Here is an 18,413-nt window from a genome sequence, read left to right as displayed (position 1 = left end):
CTTGTTCTTAACTTGGAAGGCCTTGAAATCGAATATGCGCACGGGTCTGAATAGCCACCACTGTGCCACCTTGTGTTTCTTGCCAAGTCATGGTTATGATGTCATTCCTAAAAGCAGATGCGTCTCCTGCCCTTGTGTTTAGCTCGGTCAGTTCGGCTGTTGTCATTCCTTTTGTACAGGCCTTGATTCAGTCACATTGTTACCGAGCGATCGTTACCTAGCTGTGGCCAAGCTCCTTTTCTATTTGGAAGGCAAACAGTCCTATCTGTTCGCCACTTTCTAACAGCTTGGAGAGGTCTCGCTATATATAGCACACGCTGGAGGGGTGAGAGGAGCATTTGATTTTGGGACTTTGCATGCTCCACATAGCTGATGTGTTTATATTTTGCACATGCATGCCAAGCACCTGTGTTCATTTATCTTCACTCCTGAGATGTGCAGTGGGAGAGTACGCTTGGGTCTTCTTTACTTCACTTTCTGCTCCGGCTCTTGGCATCGTTGTGGTTACCCGAAACTTTGGCTTTGAAATTAAGATTCAAGACAATAATAGCAGACTCACAAAATGAGTTGTACCAGCTTGGTGCATTTGAGCGTATAACGAGCTTCGTGAAATTGTGTATAAGATGCTAACACTACTTGATGATGGTCATTGCTTCAGTCCTGTTACACAAAGCCAAATTCCCTCTTCCCTTGCTCTACTGGGCCACAAACAGGGCAGCCTCATTTGGGTTGCCAGTGGCTACCCCAAATTCAACATTTCTCCTTATCGACAGAGGTGAGAGGCCAGTGAATGCCCTGGCACAAGCAGACACGGTTAAGCATCACACATCCCCTCCCAAGCTTCAGTGCAATGCATCAGTAAGCTGGGAGCTAAAGCACAACAGTGGCAGGTTACCGCGGTGACCAGGCGGCCGGAGCGATAAACTCGCCTGCTAGGTGTTTAGTGTTCGCCTGCCGAGACAGCAGCTGGTTGTGTCAGTCTGAAAACAGTCTATGGTTGCCATGTTTGTTTTCTGTTCTCTCTTGACAAGCATCACCTTCCAGCCGCTGTTTTTCATTAAGCTGGAGGGAATGTGCCCTCTGCTCAAATGACACCAGTGAGTAAACTTATCACTGCTTAATTAGTTATTTCACTCTCAGCCAGAGGTATCCTGTGTACAACATCTGCACAAGAGCTGCAACCATTAAGCTCCTGTCAATTCTATCACATTACCATCTCAGTCAGCATGGTCCAGTAAAAAGAAATGTTTAAAACCGTTAATTGACGTGCTGTTTGCCACAAAATGCCTACCAAAAGGCTGCTTGAAAGCAGGCTGTCTGGACTTAGAGACCCTGCTGAGTGGATCTTGGTCAGAGAGCTAAGCTTTTCCCCTTGTGCTGACCTGTGACATGGGGAATCGAAATCACTTTAGCCTCACCAGTCCTCTGCCATGAAGACCTTTACTGGTTCACTGTATGCAAAGTATTTGGGAGCATGCAAAAGAGAGGAGCAAAGCAAAAGAATGACGTGACAGTTTGTCGATGTGACAGTGAATACCAGAGAATGGCTGTGGTCTAGGTGCCAGCAAAATCATTTCCCCTGGAATTTGCATAAAGAAGGACTTGAATGTGTGGTATTGCTATAACTTAGTGAAATCAGTATAGGGCTCTGATCAGGGGCATGGGGTGGGGGGAGGTGTGTGTGTGGGGGGGTGCATGTACCACCACCAGATTTTTGATATCTGTATTTTTTAAATCTTTTTTTATACTGTTATTTTATTTTATACTAAATCAGAGTATTCTTCTAATTTCATACACACCTCGTACTTCAAAAAGTCACACGCCCCCTTTTCCTGTGGCATTGGTTTCTTATGGTGCTGGTACGGATGCACACAGCACCCCGCACATTAATGCTGGCTGATTGATTAACAGTGTGTCGCTGAAGTGTTCTGGAAGTCGGTGATCCCCTTTTCCAGCATGTGAGAGCTAAATGTAAAGAGTTATGCACAATTGCATTTGAGAAATATAGGCATAGTTTGCTTTGCAAGACAGTTGGCTATGGCAAGTAGCAGGAATGGAGGGGTTAGTAACCATTCCCCAGTTTGGTTTAGCCATCTGGCTCGCTAACTAGTCATGCTTTATGATAGCGTAGAAGCCCATTAAATATTGGTGAACTTGTGTAGAAGTGAGTGAATAAGTGAGTTTAATTTTCAGTCGATATAACAGCGCACATAATTTACATAAACATCTCCAGGAACCCATGGCCCAACCTTGCCTGCTCTAATTGTGCCCCCTCCAGAATATTAGCCTGCATGAAGAATGACATAACCTGACTGAATAAACCCGTGTTGGGTTATATTACTCCTACAGAACATGGGGCTGTGGAAGTGTTTTGGTCAATTAACGAGCTGACAAGGTCAAAGGGCAACATTTATTGGGTTGTCAAATTGAAGGTAACTTCAGAAGTAGGCTTTTATTCTACGGGAGGACCGGTCCAATATAACTTAGTCAGTAATTAATGGCTTTATCAGTGGACCTGCTTGTCATATCATGACATTTTCTCTTTTCAGCATTTGTCAGGTTGAACTGTCAAACACACACATGCACATGCTTTTTGGTAAATGTGGCCCTTTGCTGTTCCTTTTCTGTTCTTTTTTTTTCCCCTTCGCGAAGCCTTTTCTGTCTGCACATGGATTTTGCCGAAATGACAGAGTGCAGTAATAAGAAGTTCTGCTAAACACTATAAAATATAGGCTGGGCCTTCACAGCTGGGGCTGCACACTGCATTAGCCGTAGACATTATTATGCAGCGCGGAGGCTTTGCAGCTCCGTGGATCCCACCCCCACCTCCACCTCCACCTCCACCCCCACCAACCAGAGGCTTCCTGCGCTCATGTCCTTGTGACTGGTGTTTTTTAGGGGAGAGTTGCTAATTGGATGCTGCGTGTTTGGAAGGAGACCACAGGGCCCGTTTATAGCCCCGAAAGCGCGGGACTATCTCCTGTTCTCTGTTAATGGGCATGTTGAGGCTGCTGTAGACTAATTTGGCGGCGACAAAATGTACTTCATTTAGCCCCTCCTTTTGATAGTTTTACAATCTGGCACAGGGAGTGATGTCAGGAAGGGTGAACACGTGTATGTGTGTTGTATGTGTTCTGAGGCTGCAACCACTAATAACCTTTCATGTTGACAAAGAAATAAACCCAACTAGTAGAGTCAGTGTTTACTGTGACTTTCTATGACAGAAAATCCCTTTGCTGACACAATTAAAGGTAATACAAGACCCGGGTGCATAAAAGGAAAATAAATCAGACATTACAGAATACTTAGCCTTTTAACTGCATATGGTAGTATGTTTTGCTTGCAGGCCTGCAAACGCCCTGCTTGGAGATGAAATTGATGATGACATTCAGTGGGCCGAGCTGGTTCCCAGTGAGCACTTTATTTTTAGCCTGTCCCAGCCTCTGCCTGGGCCTGGGCTGGCCAGCGCGCACTCTGTGGTCAGAGGGGGAAGGCCAGGCCTGGCTGCAGCACTCGGCTTTGGGCTCCTGGCCGTGGGGTCACGGGGTCAGAACCAGGGTGGGGACCCACTGCCACTAATCCAGTACTCGGATTTGCAGTTCTCCCCTTTATCCTGGAAACCTTTGCTGGTGCTTCGCAATGGATCAGTGGATCATGGATACAATTTTGGATGCGATTATGGGTTTGATTCATGGCAGTGTGGCGCGCGTTAGGCAGAGACATAGAAGGAAGTCAAAGAAGGGGGGAGAGAGAGAGAGAGAGAGAGAGAGAGAGAGAAAATGTCCTGCTCCAGTCTACCACTGTCTGGCTGTTTTGACCAGGCAGAGGTAACTCTACACCCACTAGACTCAGCAGTTGCGATCACAGGCATATTTGGATTTTATGCTGCTCCTTCTGCTCTGTTTTCATAAGCAGATTAATATTTGTTATTGCCTTTTCCCTATAGCTCTTTCAGGACCACATGTGGTGGTCTCCCCGGATGTGAGAGTGTGAGAGATGTGAGTCTGGTCAGCGGCAAGTGGCCTTCGATGTAATCGTCCCTCATTTAAAGAGGCTGATGTCATTCTGAAGTGTACCTGGCAAACCTCCTCTCACCATTGCCCTGAGAGCATTATGAAAACACATCCAGACCGAGTGCTTTGAGGAACGCAGGAAAACCGTTTCACACCCGGCACCAGTAGGATCCAATCAGGACCAGCCCTCCGCTTGACCGTCCGCGGCCGGCGAGGCGGTGCACCTGGTCGACACCGCGCCAGACGTGTGCAAGGCTTCCATGTGGTCACCACCTTCCAGCCGGTCCCACTGTTACGACCCAACAGGCTGCACGCTACGGCGGACAGTGAGTCGAGCTTGATTGGCGATTCGCACACCGATGCATATCAGTCTTCCTTGTTCGCTCCTGGTCTGTTTGTTAATCTAAAGTACCTGCCTGGGGTTTTTGCGGCTGAAATATCTGGGTCAGTCTGCAAGCGACAAAGCACAGCTGGAGAATCCAGGAAGAGGGGGAAAGAAATTAGGGGCCTGTGTTTTTCCCCTTCTAAATGACTGTGCCAAGTTCACAGGAAGCAGGCTGATTTTTCAGACTCCTGAAGTGGTAAATAGAGCCATGGGTGTCCTGGCGGGAGAATCAGCGCAACACTACAGATTAACTGATTAAACAAGACTCTTGAACGTCTTGAAGTATGTACTGTTTAAGGCTGGCCGCTGCCTGATTGTCCTGCATCCCCTCCACCAGTGTTTTACCTTACGGGATCCTACATAATTAGATGTTTAACGCATAAGTTGTTACAAGGTCACAGTCATAATGTAACCCAACCCCCTAACAACTGAGTTAAGGAATGGATTGAACAAGACATTGCCATTTGCCACTTGTAGCACAACCCCCCCCCCCCCCCCCCCCCCCCAAACACACACACACACACACACTTCTTATTTACGTCACACCTTTTCCATACCTCTCTCAGGCATGCCTGTTCATAGGCACTTAAATATAGTCATACTAACTTCGGCTCACAAGTCTGGATTTCCTGTTGTCCCGGGATCCGTTCTGTAATTTGGAGAAGGCTCCTGTGTTCGCTGCCCTTACCTCTCCGCCTTTCGTCCGTGACTGCGATGTAAATAACTTGGCCCCGAGGTCACACGGCCCTCAGGTGGCAGACCGCGGGGAGCGCTACGAGAGAACCCCGGGATGCCCATAATGGCTGTTGGTTGCTCTTGTGGTAAAAGGATTGAGAGGCATTGTCATGTTTTGTTTCAGCCCCCAAACACGACACGGCGGTGAGACACCACCAAGCCCTCACAAACACGGCTGGTGGCTGTGGGGATCAAAGCCCTTTTTAATGTCTTTACCAGTCAGTGCTCCCTTGCTCCCTTACCACTTTTAATTAAGTTACTGTAATTCATGTGGCGGGAAGTCGGACCACATCATAGCGGGTGAAAGGATAAGCTCAAAAACAGCTGAGGTTAGGACTTGTTTTACGTTTGTTTTCCTTAATGTCTTTTACCGCCTCCATTTAGTTTTCTTCTTTCTCTCTTTCCCTCATTTACACAGGACAGTAACGTGCAATGCGATCTTTACCTGATCAACAGGGTATTGTGACAATAGTACAAATGACATTTTATTGTAGAATGAACTTAATTACTGATGCGATGAAGAACCTTTTAAGCTGATGAGTCTTTTTTGCTTTGATTAGGATTTCATTGGTAAACATTATGGCCAGAAGACTGAATACTGCTAATTATTACTGCAAGATTTGACCGTCACATTATTGAACAACTCGAATGATTTCAGCACATTGCCAGTGTTGATTTGTCCTTGAGTGACAGGCTTTCTGAGGAGTCAGCCAATGGAGTGCAAGTAGATGCCAGGTGGTAATCCTGTTAGTGTGAAGCTCCCAGGCTGCCCCTAAACACAGCTTCTCTGCCTTTAGACAGACACACCGTGGACCACTGGATAGAGTTACATCCCTATACTGGGCTGTAAAAATGTCAGTTTTAATGCCTTGCATATTATTATTCTTAAGTTGTTTCATGGCTAATAAATTTATCTAAAATTAGATGCATAGCAATTTTGTTGACCTTCAAATATGCAGACAGTTCATTATCCTGTCAAAACATTACTCGGAAAATCAACAACTGTTTTGTCAGCGCTGATATAAATATTGCATTACAGAAGTTGTTTTGGGGTTACTCTTTTTTTTTCCTGTAACAACTCAGTTCAGATGCACTACTCAGCAAGTTTTTTCTTGGTCTGGCAAGACACAGCTGAATTAAAGACTGCAATGTGTACAAGTGCTTGGAATGGGACCTTTGAGATATGACCCCTGAGATATTCTAGACATTTTAGCTAAAGTAAACTTCACACAGGACCAGCACTTTGTGGGTATCCATACCTGTCCCAGGGGCTAGGCCTGGCTCCAAAAGCCAGGCTTGGCCTTAGCAGGCTTGGGAGGGTCACGTCTTGACCCGTGCATGTGTGTGTGTAATTAGCATGCTTAAAATCGCACGCAACCTGCCCCGCTTGCTGATTGACAGATCACACTGTGGTGTAACTGCAGCCCCCGGGGAGACTTCACATCCTATCACTGGACAGTAATTGAGTGTCAACAAACAGGCCCCGCCTCCTGCAGAGGCCCAGGCAGGGTTAAGACAAGCCCTCAGGAGGCACCACCTGTGCGGACCTCTCACGACGTGCGATTGAAAAGCGATAAATCAGTTAATTTGCACATCAGGTAGTTAATGGAAGGGCTTTGAAGCCGGCAAAAGCGATGACAGCCCATCTCTGAGACTATCTGAAGATCAGCTGAAATGCCTCAGTGAGTGGAGATAGGGAAACAGTTCATGCATACTTGGTCTTTAACTGAACGCTGTCAAGAAAACTCGCTTGATAGCTCAAGCATTTTTTCCCCTTAAATGCCTATCTCTGAACGCGGCAGGAATGAGTCAACAGCTTACTATTTAACCCCTGTTTAGTGTCTAGTAAGTGACTGCAGTTGAGATGAAGTCCAAGAAAGCTCAGAAGAAATGCCATGGTAGGCCAGTCCTTTATGAAGCTGTCCTTGTGGAGGGTACGGTGTCAAAAGATTTTGTTAAGTACACACCAAGAAAAGGAAACATCCCACAAGATACTCCCATCACTGTGATCTCACCTTCACTTTGATACGTCTTCTGTCTTAACTGCTCCTTTTTTTTGTTTTCATTCGCACTGCCTGTCCGCATACACACTTCAGCCCACATTCTTCTGACCAGATGGCACTGGGGAAACACTCTTATGGAATGCATATGTTTCTCCGTCCCCAGCTTGATGACTGCACTCTGCAGCTGTCCCATAATGGAAGCTACCTGGACTTGGAGTCCACCCTGGAAGAGCAGAGGGACGAGCTGGACGGCTTCCAGGAGGACGGAGGGTAAGCCACAGGGCCTTGTTTTCGTCTGCTTTCTGTAGTGTAACCCGTCCTTCCATCCGTAGTATCTCTAAGGCAAGGTCTTATAACTTATAGTGTATATTTATAGGGAATATAGCAATATAGTCATCATCCAAAGCATACATTGGTATTATTGTGTGGTGAGTTCCAGCAGGGTCAGCATCACAAGGGGGAATCTGTGTAGTCACACACTGAACAATTCCTGAAACTATATGGCGTTACATGTTACATGAACATGAAGGTTTCTCATTACGAGGTACAGCAGTTTCCAAGCAGCTGAGTGAGATGTCCTAGATCTCAGCACAGTATCAAGTATTAAGAAAAATGTTGCTTGGAAATCATGCATAAAAGGGAAGTTTGGTTTTACACATTATTACATTAGGTTTAATGTTACATTTGATGTTAAGCAGGAGTTATTTAAATGCTCTGCTCTGTAATAAATCACTCATGAGGTTAGATGTGATCTGTGAGCCACAGTATGGTAATCAGACCTTTGATTGTGTGTGTAGACTCAGAAGTATTACTGGCCCTGTAAGAATGGTCACTACAATGCGATCATTGTTTTTCAGCAAACATTTCGAATTCCACACCTTGCAGATCTGTATTCGTTTCCTGTTCACTCTCCTTTGTAACCTAATTTGATTCTATTACAAATGATCAAGATCTTAATGATACCCATGTTGGTTCAAGACAACTGACTGAGATAATAACTTCTGGAGTTTTGGATTAAATATTTTGCTCTGTGCTGTTCAGATTGGAGCACACGTGTAGCTCTGTGCTTTTAGTAGGATTTAGCTCGGTTTGTTCTTTAGTTTACGTGTGGGATTGGATGACACAGATAAACCATGCCTACAAAAATGCTTCATTTCTGAACCACTTGAGAATGAGGGAGCATTCATTGAGCATTCTTGCTTGACTTTGGAGCTACTGGAATAGTCATAAGCGCTAAACCTTCAGTTTAGATTGCATTCCTGTCCTGTAGCCTGCATCAGGTCCAACTGCTAAAACATCCCATCCCATGCTCTCTGGGTGCATCAGGAAACCTTCCTGTTAAGGCCATCAGAATAGCGCAACACTTGCACAGCACATGGGCCTTCGCCTCATGCCACTGGTTTTCCATGACAGGTGTCCCTTTCGCTTTTCCAAGGTACTTACGTTACCTGGCCTGACTGGACGGGCTCAGGGTGATGTCATCTCCATGGCTTAAGGAACTTGGCAAGGCTTGGACCATAGTCTCCTCAGTTAATAAATGGGGTGTTTGTATCAAACCTTCATCATGGTTTTGAATAGCCATTTAACCCTTAAAGTAAGTCCATGGCTTTAGGTCTTTGTGAATGTGTAATTACAACGTCAAGAAAAATAGATTTGATAATGGAGCATTCCCCTAAATACAGAGTACACAGCAGAAAATGTAAAGCAAAGAAATCTATACTGCCTTTGACTCACTCTTCTAACAGTGTTGACGTAGCTTTTGGTAGCCACCCAATGCTGTGGATGTCAGACTCGCTCCTGGTGTTTGACCTGCATTGGACAACAGCACAAATATCTGTGGATGTATGTGGATAAATGGGGCAGCAGGCCCTGTCCACTGCCAGTGGGTTGCGGCTGGACCAAGCCCAAGGTCTAGCCAACTCCTCATCAACCACCAAAGATGCGGAGAACACGTGGAGGCCCTGGAGCCTGTGGATGAGGTCAAAGTCAAGCACTTCTATGCTCTTTGACCAGAGGCGATGCCAGCTGGCACCCTGTCGCCTGTATAGAGCAATTTAATAGACCCATGCAGAGTGTCTGAGTGGGCTGTGGAGAGGAGGAACGCATTACCGTTAATAACAGGGTAATTCGGCACGCTGGGCTTTTTACTGCCTGGATGAGCTCAAGTTCACAACCACCACCATTTTCTGCTGGTATGTTTTATGATTGCAGAGCCTACAAAAAAAGAGAGAAAGAAATGCATGGGCTGTGTCATTAAAAGAAACCGATTTCACCTTTCTCTACCTTCATTTTGTGGCTTCCTTTTCTCGCCCCACTGAAAATGCACTCAGCCTCTGAATGGGCTGGAGTCCTTCATTGCAGTATCACTGACTGGACTGTTCTTACATGTTTAGCTTGGGTTTGAGGTGTCTTCTGAGACTCCTTAATTGCTACCGTTTCCTCTTAGTCGAGTTGGCTTTTTGATCCTTAAAAAAAGTAGGTTTTGGCAGTTTTGTGGGCCAAAGATGAAGACGGCATGGCAGTATGTCTACGACAACGGGACCTCCAGCAAAGTGTGGTGTGATTGCAGCATCTGCGTCCTCAGAGCTCCAGTGTCCATCTTTACATTCCGTCCCTTTGAATTAGGGTCTCAAGCTGTTTTCCTCAAAACTGGAGATATCCTTGCAGCGGGAATGCTGGTAATGGATACAGATCACAGGTTGCATTCCGCAAGCGCCTCAGTCATATGTAGTCACTTTGGGGCCTGATTAGGGAGCGATCCTCTGACGCCTCCTTCAGCAAAGTGGATATATCCATGTCATAGCGGGTTAGTGGCCATAATCACTACCACACCACTACGTCGTGAAGCAGCTCCATCAGCTACGGGGCAAGACTCAGGGCGCCCATCTCTAATTCTGTCTCATCACTAATATTGACCTCAGTCTTGGCAAAGCAGCAACACATTCCAGGGAATCACTCTTGTCTCCTCTCCTGAGATAAAAATGGAAATTAATGAATAATAGCTGAATCTCTCTCTCTTTTCCTCGCTCCTCAAGCGCTATCCTGCTGTTCTTTTTCCCTCTCTCTTCCTCTCTCACTGTTGTGTTGTTTTTTTCCTGGCTGGTCCACTGGAGTAGCTGTCGCCGGCATTGGTTAGCCTCTGGCCCTGGAGAGACGCCTAGTTCCTTTAATGGGAAGGCTTCAAATATTTGTGCGGATTACATGGATACAGGGGTAGGAGGCTGCTCAGCTGGGCTGCTGGATTCTTCCTTTACTGCTGCAGTGAAATGGCATGCCGAGGCACTGTGGCTGTGAGCGTGGAAACCGTGAGGTCATGCGTGCATCCGCCTGTCTTCAGAGACTACTGACACCTGACTGGAGTGAAACCCAGAGAGAGAGGCAGAGAATTTGCTTAGCAAAGGATGTTACTATTATGCACCCCGGCCAAGGCAAATTTCTTTTACTCCGCCCACAGCTAGGTCTAAACCTGAGATTAGATTACAACCACCAGACAACTACATACAAGCCCTGTGTGTTGCTGTGCAGTGCTTTGTCTATTTAAAACAGCAGTGCTCTAGCTGGACAATGTAAACCTGCTGTAGCAATAATTCTTATTATTGCTACTTATGATGCTGCAGATGGAATTAATAAAAAAAAAATGCTACAAGTATTACTGCATTGCCAGGGTATTTGAGTAAAAGTACTGGCACCATTTGTTTATACTGGCATTGATGTCAATTTAAGATTATTAATAATCATTGGGTCTCAAAACTTTATATGATCAGATATGTGATTAGATGTGATATGCAGTTCTGCATATGCCAGCACTTAGCTTCACTGGACATTATGTCATATTAACCACATACCATAGCAACCCTGATATGTGAGCTTTGCCCAGACCTGAATCTGATCCCTGGCAGTGACTAGACTTATGCTCGAAACTAAAAATCCATCTTCATCATTTATTTATTTATTTTTTTTGCTGAGTCAGTGCCGTTCCAGGAGGCCTTTTTGTCTGCCATTAATTGGACTAAGGAGGGAAGTGGTTGGTTTTGAATAGGCTCCAGCTATGCACACAAGTGAGGTGAACACTACGCTTCTGATCCCTGCTTCTCTTTTTCTGTCATTCTCTCTTTCCCCAAACCCACACTCTCTCCATTCCTCCCTATGGAGCATCGTAGGATGATGTACTGTAAGTGGGCGGATAATATGCAGTCTGATAAAGCAGGCAGAGGGGGCTGTCTGGCAGACCCCGGCACGCCAGGCAGAGGCAGCGCTGGGCCGGGATTGGGTCAGGGAGGTTTATGGGAGTGCTGTTGTAAATAAAAAGAAGCGTGCAGCTGGCTTGGGGCAGCGGCCGTCTGCTCGTTCCTCAAAGCCCGTTCCCATTTGTCACAGTGTCTCTCGGCCAGGCCAGAAGCTCGGTTCCCCTGGCCTGGGTGTTCGCATGTCTGTCCATGCTTCTTCCGAGGCCGACAGACTGGCGTTTCCTGTGTTTCCAGGGTCGTAAAAGGGTACGTGCACTCTCACTGCTGCTCGCTGCACCCTGAGAGAAAGGCAGGGTTTGGGTCTTTCTGTCCTCGTCGATGTTGATGGAAGCGTTTTCTCTCCTTTGCCGTGATCGGTCCTGGGATTGCGGGAGCTGTTCTGTCGCGCAGCGCATGCTTGCCTGGGTAATTCGACTCGCACGGCAACAGAGCTGAAAAGCCTGTGCAGAAGAGCAAAAGCCTGAGTCATCTGGCTGAAGACAGGAGCTGAGCCCCAGCAAAGCCACGGGCAGAATGGGAATCCAGCGCGTGTCTCAATTAGCACATGTGCTAGCCAGTACCCATCTCCAACGTTAAATTATATGGCAAGCCCACGTTTTGAACACTTTCCATGATGCCAAGCAAGTTGCTCCTAGAGACACCAAAGCAGATAATGGTTTCGTTCCCAGCATTCAGTTCTCGTATGCTTCAGCCTTGCTTTGTAAGTGTGCAGTAACAGTAATGACTCCCTTTGGGTGTCTCGTGCATATTCTTAGGCCCACTGTTTAATTTGATAATGAGCACACAGGGTTAGTAGCTGGGCTAGTGTTACGAGCAGGGGGATGCATGAAGTTCATTACAAAACAGATCCAGTTACTGATTAGCTACAACAACACAGGGATTAAGTTGCACACTGCTGCCATGTTGCTTTAGGAAAGGCCACGCTGACACAGGCAGCCTGTGCTGTCTTTGGCCGAAGATTTATACAGGCCAGTTGTGTGTGAGTGCACGTGGGTGCACGTGGGCGTGCGTGTCCATCCATCTGTCCATCAGAGTATATGAATGGAGAATATCGACGAGGCTGCAGGTGGACTGATTCTAATGGAGCCGTTCCACCTCTGGCATGCTGCCAAGCAGACCAGCAAACTGCCACTGTACGGCATGAACAATGTTGTGCTTGTACCCTTAGTGAAGAACCAATCCCCTGGTTTATCAGTGTACCTGCTGGGAAGAACCAGATATATGTGGATGTGCGTATCGTAGCAATTTGCAGTCTGGTGTTCAGACTGGTGTGTCCCTGCTCACAGTGCCGCTCGTTCCACCACTCTGGGTGTTTGGCAGCTCTGGATTTTCCATGGATTACTCTTAACACTGGGCTGAGCACCATGAGTCAGTCTGATGCAGTTATAACCATGGCCATAATAAGTTACATAATGAACTGAAAATTCCCCTGCGGAACTGAGCCACAAAAGCTTTGTGTCTTGCTTATCGCACCAGGAGGGAGACTATAGTAAGTCCCTCCTACCATATCTCATATGATTATTTGATTTGCTGCGTGAAGGTGATTGACTTAAGGTAGAATCATGCATTTGACTTTTTGTGCTACAGGTATCTGAAGGTAGATGGTAGCTGGGATTGTTGTGGGATCTGGGGCTGTCGGTGGGCAAATAGATTAGTTTTGAGTCTCTCCGAGGAGATCTGTGGAGCATTCTGCCCTCCTGTGTACTCAACCATTTTCATTCATGAGCCAGTTCCTCTGACCAATCAGCATAATCTCTAGCTGAAACCGTGATCTAAGGGAGGCTTGGAGAGCACAGGGGTGGCAGACCCATCTGTCTGTCACTGCGTCTGGGGCTTACCTGACCCATGTGTGTGCCCTCGCTGACCCTCACCGACCTGTGCTCCAGAAGGCCAGGGGAGTGTAGCACGCTGGGGTCCCCTAGAGTGCTGAATTCCCACCCAGAGCTTGGCCTTTGCGGTCAGAGCCCCAACTCCTCCACACAACCGCCAGAGACTCTTCAAGCAGTAGTATAAAAGTGGTAGTAAACCATCAGGGAATGGGCTGCTGTAAGATCACATGTTTGGATGTCAAGACCACACGTAAATATAGTCCCCCAAGGCCAGTATCTCAGCTAACCTGTCCCTGATATGAGACCAGTTGTACCAAAAAGAATCAGGCCTCCTGAAGTAAACAGAGGTGTTATTGTAACTGTATGTGTATCAGGTAGTGTAACTGTGGAAGTTGTAATGGACACTGGGGAGGGCAGTGTAACTATGGAGAGTGTGACTGTGGGCAGTGTGACTATGGACAGTTGGCAGTGTGACTGAGGCAGTGGTCAGTGTGACTGTGACTGCACTTTGAATTGCCGTTGTGTAGGAAAGGTGCTATATAAATAAACCCGCCTTGCCTCGCTAATATTCAATATCGACAAACTCAGTGGAACTCGAGCTGGAACTAATCACTGCAAGACAATGAATATTTTTTTTGCTAATTTAAGCTTCAAAATATGGATTGATTTGTTTATTCACTTAGGAATGACAGGCTTGATTACTTAGGTCAGGTTCCTTCATCTTCCTGGCAGCAATTCTAGTATGACTTCAGAGAAAGAAGTGAGTGAGTTTGAACTGTATAGAAAATTGCATCATTAATTATTGTCCACTCTTTCCGTTTGTGCTGAGGACATTTTGACAATGTGTTGCATTGCAATGCCTGATTGTAAACGCATTATCGTTTCCTTCATTTTTCAGGAGGGGCAGGAAGCACAGTATCATCCTACGAACCCTGCTGTCAGTCAGAGTCCATGCCTGCATAGGTGGGTAAAACGATACTGTTTGCTGCCACCGTGCATGTGTAAGAGGATAAGGGATGATGCCTTTCTAATCCCTGTGATGACTGTAGCCAAGTGATGCTCGCGTGGCACCACAATGTTCCTTCACTGGTTTGAACTGCTGCTTATGCTCCTGGTTTCTGACTTGTAAATATCTCGTTGAAGTGTTCTGGTGGGCGGAGAGGTACGTGTTACGTTGGGGCTCATTGTGGCCACCAGATTTCCGTCCTTTTCTTGTTCTTTTGTGGTTTTGATATGATTAGGATTTGCGATAGTGTGGGGGAGTTGGAATAGTTCATTTGGAACCCTTTCTCTGGTTTACAGCCTTGGTTAAATGCGCTCCAAGTTTTATTTCTCAATTTAAAAGCAGTATATACAAGTCTGAATTACCGCCTCACATACACACAAACACACACACACACGCACACATACACCCAACTTCTTGCCAGCATGTGCCAATCACATTCAAGTTTAAATAAAGTTTAATTGCCTAAATACATTTAATTCCTTCCTAGCTGAATAGTATTTATGCGCATTCTAGGGCTGCTGCAGTAAATCTTGCGTAATTGGCACTGGATGGCAATGCGGCTGAACCTGGTCAAGGTTCTCTTGTAACGCCAGACTGCACAGGCCTGCGTAGCCGCCTGCCGTCTGGTTGATGACCCGTACCCGAGCACTGACGATCCTAGCAGAGGCATGCGGGACCCTGGCGGGACCTTCTCCCCACGGCACCGCACACCTTAACCCGCCATCGTTAGCCCCAGAGGGATTGCGCCAACGTTTAGCACACTGCATTGATTGCCATGGTCTGGCCCATGCAGTTGCATCTCATAAATCTTAGCCAAGACGCCCCCCCAAGTCCCCAAACCCCCCACCCCCCCCAGTGGGTCCCGCTGAAGACCGATGGAACATATGGGGAGAGTTAGCGGCCCAGGCTGCAGAGCGGATCAGCCTGGCTTGCGTTTATGGGCCATCTGAAAGGGGGAGCGAGTGAGTGGCATGTGTTATGTCTCTCTCCCCCCCACCCCCTCACACCCCCACCCCCACCCCCACCTCTTAGTGCCACAGGAGTCTTAACTTAAACCCAGTTCCAGTTGTCTGGTAGAGTATTTTCTCCTGGGCGTACACTTTGCTTACAATGCAGCAAAGAGCTACTGTAGGCTGAGCACTCACTGTGATGTGTTACTTCAGAAATGGTCACCTGTGTGTGCTGGTCAGCGCTCAGACACCACTGCTCACCCACTGACGTGACTATCGCCGGCTCTGAGGAGCAGATGTAGGCCTGTAGTCAGGGCTCTGCGGTGTAGTTTAGCCAAGTATACGTGGCTCAACACAACTCCCCCAAACCCCCCCCCCCCCCCCCCCAAATGGCAGCCTGTGAAACCAATCGAGCTGGATGCTGTCAGGTTTTAATTTGTACCTCACCCCTCGTTATTTTAGGGTGCTGACGACAGACTCCTCCCCAAGAACGCAGCCAGGTTATCTCTCTTGGTGGTTCCTCTGACTCTACACGTGAAAAACGACCTGCAAAAACGTCTGGAAACTCCGCAGCAAAGGGCTTTGATTTTGTTTCCTGTCTGATTGGCAAAGTGTGAGGATCAGAGGAAGGAGCTGATAAGAAGCAGACCTGCTCAGACACCTGAACCAGTTTCACCCTTTAGTCTTTCACCTCTCCCGTGAATCTGGACTGTAGTGAAAACTGACTAAAGCTTACCATTCTTTATGTAAACGGACTGTGAGAATTTGTGGATTGGACTTTGGGAATCAGTGGATTGGACTTTGGTGCAGTCTTGGTTGTCCACAGATGTGGTCCGAGTGCGCTGGCAACAGAATGGTGGGTCCCGTCCCCCCGCCTCCGTCCATGAGACTCTGCACAGCATTCTTGGTAGGAGTGATAGGATCACTATTTCTGGCCTGCTGCATGTCTGTGGGATTGCAGCCCTGTCTGGGGGAAAGGTAGAGCCAGAATCAAGGAGGTAGAGTGCTGTGTGTGTGTCTCTCTCTCTCTCTCTCTCTCAGGCGACAGGTGGGCAGAGGGCAACAGTGGATGCTGGGTCTTTCAGTAAGATGACAGCCACCTGTCTCTTGAACAATTTAGTATAGAAACTATAAAGCCAAATAAATGATATATAATACTGCATATAAATAGAGGCTCCAGGTCTATATGTATAAACTCATTTCATTGTCCTCCTGCTCCTTGTCAGTGTCCGGTGGTCCTTTCCTTCAGCCCTGATGAAAGGAACACATTCAGGGGTATTATACCAAAGCTATTCATAGTTATGCCACAATGTGGTGGGTGTGTGGCCTCCATTATAAATCACCCCTTGGAAGTGGACTGTCAGCAGGTCAGGGCAGGGTAGGCCTGATGACACGCAGCAATGTGACCTCTTTTTTAGCCCTGCTAAGTATGTGTGTCCTCTGCAGGTCTTATGCACCTCACTACCTGTAGTGTACAGATAGAATAACTGTTTGTGTCGTGAAGCCCTCCTGGGCCATCACACACTGCATGTCCCAGAATCCTCTGGGGACATCAACCTTCAAAGAGTGTTGATACATTACACCGGCGTCTCCTATTCATACGCGTCTCTCACGTGTCCTCATTGTGAAGTATTGCCTCTGTTTCCTACAGCGTACCAAGCGTTGTAAATTTCCATGTATCAACCCGTTTCTGTATCCAGTTCTATTCCGAGTACAGCCTTGCCCCTGTGACATCTCTGTGCCTGTCCTACGGCCTTTGCCCTCTTCTCGACTCGATTTGGATTTGCCCTTTTGGATGCGTTTGCAACTCAGAGTGATTTTCTGGATTTTTACCTAGACTGTTCGCTTTTTGTGATCTGCGCACATCTGACGAGTCTTGCTGCACGACAGGTTAATTGTCCTTTTTACATGAAAGATGACTCAGGGCCACAGTGCTGGTGTTCAGGTACTGTCCTTACACTCAAAGTCCATCTTTTTTGTCATCCCTTCTCACGCCAGGCGAGTTGAGTAAGGGGTGAAACTCCTCCATGACACAGCGTAGTTTGACATGCCGACATGGGCCAGCAGCAGACAAGAGTACAAACCGACAATAATTCCGATAAATCTAGAATACGTGCCAAATATGTACCAAATCTATAACCACATAAGGGCATAACTACACATTACATGGCTAAACAAGTTCAATAAACATCTTGTATATTTGGAACAGTATTCAGCAAAGTGATTTTTTTTCAATTAACATCTCTTGAAGAGTTATTTTTATTTTTCAGATGTTTCTGTTTGAGGTACTTGCAGCACTTGATTGCTTTTTTTTGTCTGAATCGACATAATGAAGCAAAGCTCTCATATCCCAACTGAAACGTGTTAGAACTTTCACCACAGCAGCTACACTGAATGAGCCTTCCGCAAAATCTGCGTTCCAGCTGAATCCAATAGTTGTTATCAGCAGTACCTCAAACATACTCAAACGTGTGAATCTCCCGGGTCGCTAAGTCCTCTTGCTATCGTCCCTTGTCCTCTCTATAAATCACCCGAAAAGGTTCAGATTGATGTTGATGGAATGGGATTGAGATAAAAAAAAAGACTGAAATACAGTCTTGATAATCCATTAGTTTAATCCCCATCTATCTATCTATCTATCTATCTATCTATCTATCTATCTGATTCTATCTCTCTCTCTCATGAACTAGCACTTCTTCATCGTGGTGCTTCAGCACGCCGGCGTGTCAGACATCACAGACGTGGCTGTTTCTAAACGTTTTGTTTTACTTTAGGGCGTGCTGGACGTGACTGATGAGCCACTTACCATGCCGTTAGAAGTCCGTATCGTTTAGCGCGCTTGCGGGGAGCCTCGGCGGTTGGAAGCGATAACATACACACCGCAACTCATGGTTTCCTCGCCTCTTGTGAAAATCACCAATCATCGTCGCGGAGGCGGCAGGGCGGCAAACCGCGCTCGCCGACACAGCCCAATCCCAGGGCTTCACGAGCCTCTGCGTGTCGCGAGGCTCGACGCTAACCCGCGCCTCCTGCGAGCGACCCCGTGTTTACCGCACGAGCGCATGGCTCAGCGATGCCGGCAGAGCTCTTGACACGGCGATCCGTCGTAATCAGCGCAGCGAGGCCGCGGCTGCGCGATGTCAAAATGGGGCCAGGGCTGCGATTCATTGGCCTCAGGCTGGCAGTGGTCCCACTAAACGCAGGCCCACCGTTTATTTTGAGGACACGTGAGGACACGTGACAGC

General features: G+C 47.1%; 1 protein-coding gene across 4 annotated transcripts in view; it reads left to right on the top strand.

Annotated features, from left to right (window-relative positions):
• fhod3b (formin homology 2 domain containing 3b) overlaps nt 1-18,413 on the top strand; it is a 93,367-nt gene that overhangs the window by 2,008 nt on the left and 72,946 nt on the right. For all 4 annotated transcript variants that reach the window (XM_035531181.1, XM_035531178.1, XM_035531179.1 and 1 more), the window contains exons 2-3: nt 7,300-7,406; nt 14,111-14,175. In XM_035531181.1, the coding sequence (XP_035387074.1) occupies nt 7,300-7,406; nt 14,111-14,175 (172 nt within the window). The remainder of the gene's footprint in view (nt 1-7,299; nt 7,407-14,110; nt 14,176-18,413) is intronic.

This window comes from Electrophorus electricus, chromosome 10 (assembly GCF_013358815.1).
Source record: "Electrophorus electricus isolate fEleEle1 chromosome 10, fEleEle1.pri, whole genome shotgun sequence".
Taxonomy (NCBI): domain Eukaryota; kingdom Metazoa; phylum Chordata; class Actinopteri; order Gymnotiformes; family Gymnotidae; genus Electrophorus; species Electrophorus electricus.
Note: the sequence above shows the minus strand (reverse complement) of the source record. Positions and strands in the feature narration are given on the sequence as shown.